Raw genomic sequence first — 4,255 nt, forward strand, 5'->3', positions numbered from 1 at the left:
ACCCACCCCTCCCCTCCCCGCCCCGCCCCGACAGAAGGAGTGGTCTCAGGCTGACATCCTCATGGTGACAGATGGAGAGATCCCCAACCCGGACGACAAGATCTTGCAGGTTTGTACGATGAAGCTGTACGGCAACCAAGGTTTGTACGACATGATACATTTCACTCTTTCTTGCCAAAATCACCCCACCTCTTAGCCTGCGACCCCATAATAATAAAAAATCCCTTTTGTGTTTTTCTGTAGCCCTGGGACTCTTAATCGTGACCTCAACCGTTATTGAACCTCCCCTTCCTCTCCTCTACACCCCCCTCCCCTTCCACCCCGCCCCGCCCCGAAGGCCATCTCGCGTGCCCACATGGAGTTGGGATTAGAGGTGCACGGGCTGCTGGTGGCCAACCGTGTGACAGAGGCCATGAGGAAGCTGTGTACGGATGTCCACGTCTTCAAAAGCTGGACAGCAGTACCGGGGGGGAACGACTATATGTACCATTGAGACACACATACATACATACACACGCATGCACACTCTATAACATGGGGGTGGAGAGGAATGGGACGGTGGGAGGGAGGATGATAGGGGAAGGCAGTGCGGGGTGTGGCTGGTGGTTAATTTTTGTCGTGAGGTTGCATCCTGTGTGTGCACCACCTGGTGCGTGAGAGGGCTCGCACTTTTTGAATTGTGCTCCTGACCTGACCTGACTGGTCACCTCGCCTCCTCCTCTTGGGTGGTGTCTTTCTTGTGAGCGAAAATCAGCAGGAAACCTTTCACCAGCTCAAACTCACCTCTGGCAATTATGCCTTCGTAAGCCCAACAGCACAACACACACACAGGGAATAGGACAAGATCTAAGGCACAGGACAAGTTGACCAGGACAGCGTGTTACCTTGGGCAGCCGAGACTCAGAAGTGTATCCAGGTCAGTTCATGAGATTTGAGGCACACCAAACAGGCTCCGACAGCAATGTGGTCTTTAGCGTGCGTCTCTACGGCCCCTGCATGTAGCCTCTCGCCGCGCCTTTTAGGCACTTCTTAGGAGCTCGTCAAGTGCTTGAACTTCTTTTTTACAGCACCATACAGCTGTACGACATCATTGAATTGCAAATGATTGCCGACAGCTGTACGACATCAAGACACTCGATACCTTCTTGATGTTGCATTCCGTAATGCACACAGGCCTTATGGTGCTCAGCTCAGCTGTGCAAGCAATAAGCAACAACACCTATACACCTACGAAAGGAGCAATAGCCCGGATATATCCGGGGTACGACCTCCTAACCAATTAACTGTTTTTATTTTCCAACGAATCAGCATCCGAGGGAGACTGCACAAACCCTTAGGATTTTTAAGCACTGCACACTATCCAAATAAGTTATACAAGCATCAAGAAACCTGTTGACTGTAGTCCTTTTGCTACAACAACGAAATTGGATTTTTGAAGCCGTCTGAGAGAACATGTTCACGTATGTATGTCTATACATGAGCCCCGAGCTTCCAGGTCTGCTAACACTCCTGCCCGCATGCTGCAGACATGTGTGCACTGTCCCCCAGGTGGATGCCTGCACGCCGCTGAACGAGCAACACTCGTAGTATCATAGTGCCGTACAAAACACATACACATACACACGCAGTCGACCCAGGACGCCCTGCTGCACCATACGTGTACAGCTTCAGGTTGCTTCTCCCCCCTGCCCGTCTGCCCACCTGCCCACACAGACACAACATCATACCGTTCTCCTCCTGCATTCCTGTGTTTGGAGAATAAGTCCCACTGCCTCACATCCACTCCAATACAACCACCAACACAACCACCAACACAAACGATGCCTCTCCCAACACACCCACACAGCCAAGAAGGAAAAGGAAGTACAAGTTGCCTCCGGATGCTTCAATCAAGATCCAGTAAAAGAAGAGAAAAGGACAAACCAGGAGACTAGCGGACTGGCAAGCTCCCTGGTAACGTGTCGATCACACTGCAGTGAAGAACTCGAGCCATGACAAACAGCATTATCCGCATTTGCCTTGTGGATTGAGGCGTGAAGGGTCAGTCTACCATGCATGTACACTGCAGCAAGCAAGTGGCAAAAGAACACCACCAATGCAGCAGCGGGTTATTTGTTGTGCATCCCGTGGCCCACGATGCACGGATGTAGCTAGCAGTGCCGGCGGAGGTTGTCCTACTGTAGACAGAAAAAACTCAATCGTTAATAGAAAGCTCTCACACCTTAAACATGTGTTCACATTCGAGATGGGCAGCGGTGAAGCGTGCAGATTCACAATCCCGAGGTCCCAGAATCGAAATCTGGAATTTATCATGATATAAATACATAACGAATGCCACGCTGGAGTCCTCAGGTCGTCTGTTCGATTTGGCCAGATCTGATCTTGTTTTGCGCGTTGCTTGATCTGTGCTCCTAACCTTTATCTTCTGTTGTACATGCATGGATTAAATGGGGGAACCATGCTGAATCCGTATCCCTGCCATGTGTCAGCTAGGCTTTCCTAGGCAAAGCCGCCGGTGCCATAAAAGCAAGAGACAGGCCATTACACGCATACTGACTAAGCAGGTGGGACTGTACCACTGTACACAGCACAGCGACACGTCCTGAAAATCTCAACACGACTGCTTCTGCGCTCCGGTTCCAAATCTGATCACATCAAGTCTGAACCTTCTCGACCTCACAGCTAAAGGTCAGTACACATCTCAGTTCTGGTCGGGCCTTCACCTCCGCCAAAGCTACCCACTGTGTAAGCGGGATGTAGACCTAGGTAAATCCCCGACATTGTCGGGAGCGTTAGATTATGGATAGCTGCTGAGATGAATGGTGGATGGCGCTGTATGTTGTACAATCCTAGATATGACATCCAAATGTCTTCAATTGGCCCAGAAGCCTCACATCCTGTCATAATACTAATAACAACAAACCCGCAGGAGAGGCTGTATATGAACATTATGTTAACGAAGGATGGTTTAACTAAACCCATGAAAAGCAAGGCAACGCCGCCTGACAATCATTATATTTTGTCCATTGGCAAGTCGCTCGCTCGCATGCATTCCACTCTTAGTATCAGTACCACCTGCACCGCTCCTACCGACCTGCGTGCATCACTAGTGATTTTGCAACCAGAGTACTGCAATATTGTTGCTCCTCACTCGTGTAATGTAGAGCAGGCAGGATTCATGCCCTCCTTTTATTTTGTGCTTTCCTATTCGGGACCCAAGCTATCTATTTAGACTGCTAGCTGACTGTACATCTCCTAACCACCGGCTCTTTGGCACCCTCCACATTACTCCACATCACATCACATCACCACACCACCATACTGACCCAATCTGAGTCACACTGCCGTACAACACAAACACATACACACACGTTCTCCTCTCCCACCCGACTGACTCACCAATAGAGTGATTCGCACGTAGCACAGCAAGCATGTTCACGACTGTACCTCTTCCACAAGCACCTGGAGGACACAGCGAGTGACCAACACAAAACACTCATGAGAGCATGGTACGAAAATTTAAAATTGAAAGGGATGTCTGCATTTATAACATTTCCGGAAGACGTTGTGGCTGTGATGTCATCTACTTTTTCCATTTCCAACACGTACATAATGCCCAAATACCAGCCTCAGTCATTGCTCGAACTATTTCCCATTCCAGAGCTACAACCGTTAAGTGTAGCAGATCTAGAATTGTCAACTCTTTTCAGTTCAGTATTTCACAGGAGGAGAAAATCCTCCCGTCTTCGTTATAGAAAAATTATGTCATACCCAAATACGCCGTCCGAGCCCTCTATGGCAGTATCACCAAGATCGGCAGTTTCTTCATCCGAACTGCCATCAACGCCAGCTGCCAGCGGGAGCGTGGTGAGTAGGTCCTCCTCCCGCACATAGGTAAACCAAGCATGTGTTTTTTTCTGGCCAGGAAATGATGCTTTTTATCTAAGTGTTTTGTATAATTGCAGTGAAAATGCTGCAAAGGTCTCTTCCGACGGTGCTGGTCCCACGGGACCAGCAACGAGTGCAAACGCTTCTGCTGGACCAAGTTCTAGCAAAGTGCAACAGGTATGGTTCAATACTGTATTGACTAGTGTAACTTTAGTAAAGTAATATTGGTAAATTAAAATTACACTAGACAATCTCTGTATTGTTAATAGATTCTAGTTTAATAAAGTTATGCCCAGACAGCCCACATCCTGAACATTCTTATAATACAATTTGTAAGATACTTATTTTTCGTTTTTTGATGTAGGTT

The 4,255-nt window shown here is 48.4% G+C and overlaps 1 protein-coding gene across 1 annotated transcript in view; it reads left to right on the forward strand.

Moving 5' to 3' along the window:
- VOLCADRAFT_120690 (uncharacterized protein) overlaps positions 1-688 on the forward strand; it is a 7,967-nt gene extending 7,279 nt beyond the window's left edge. The window contains exons 16-17 of the mRNA XM_002948868.1: positions 35-109; positions 338-688. Of these exons, the coding sequence (XP_002948914.1) occupies positions 35-109; positions 338-493 (231 nt within the window). The 3' untranslated portion in view covers positions 494-688. The remainder of the gene's footprint in view (positions 1-34; positions 110-337) is intronic.
- Positions 689-4,255: the final 3,567 nt, after the last annotated feature.

Source organism: Volvox carteri (genome assembly GCF_000143455.1).
Source record: "Volvox carteri f. nagariensis unplaced genomic scaffold VOLCAscaffold_12, whole genome shotgun sequence".
NCBI lineage: Eukaryota > Viridiplantae > Chlorophyta > Chlorophyceae > Chlamydomonadales > Volvocaceae > Volvox > Volvox carteri.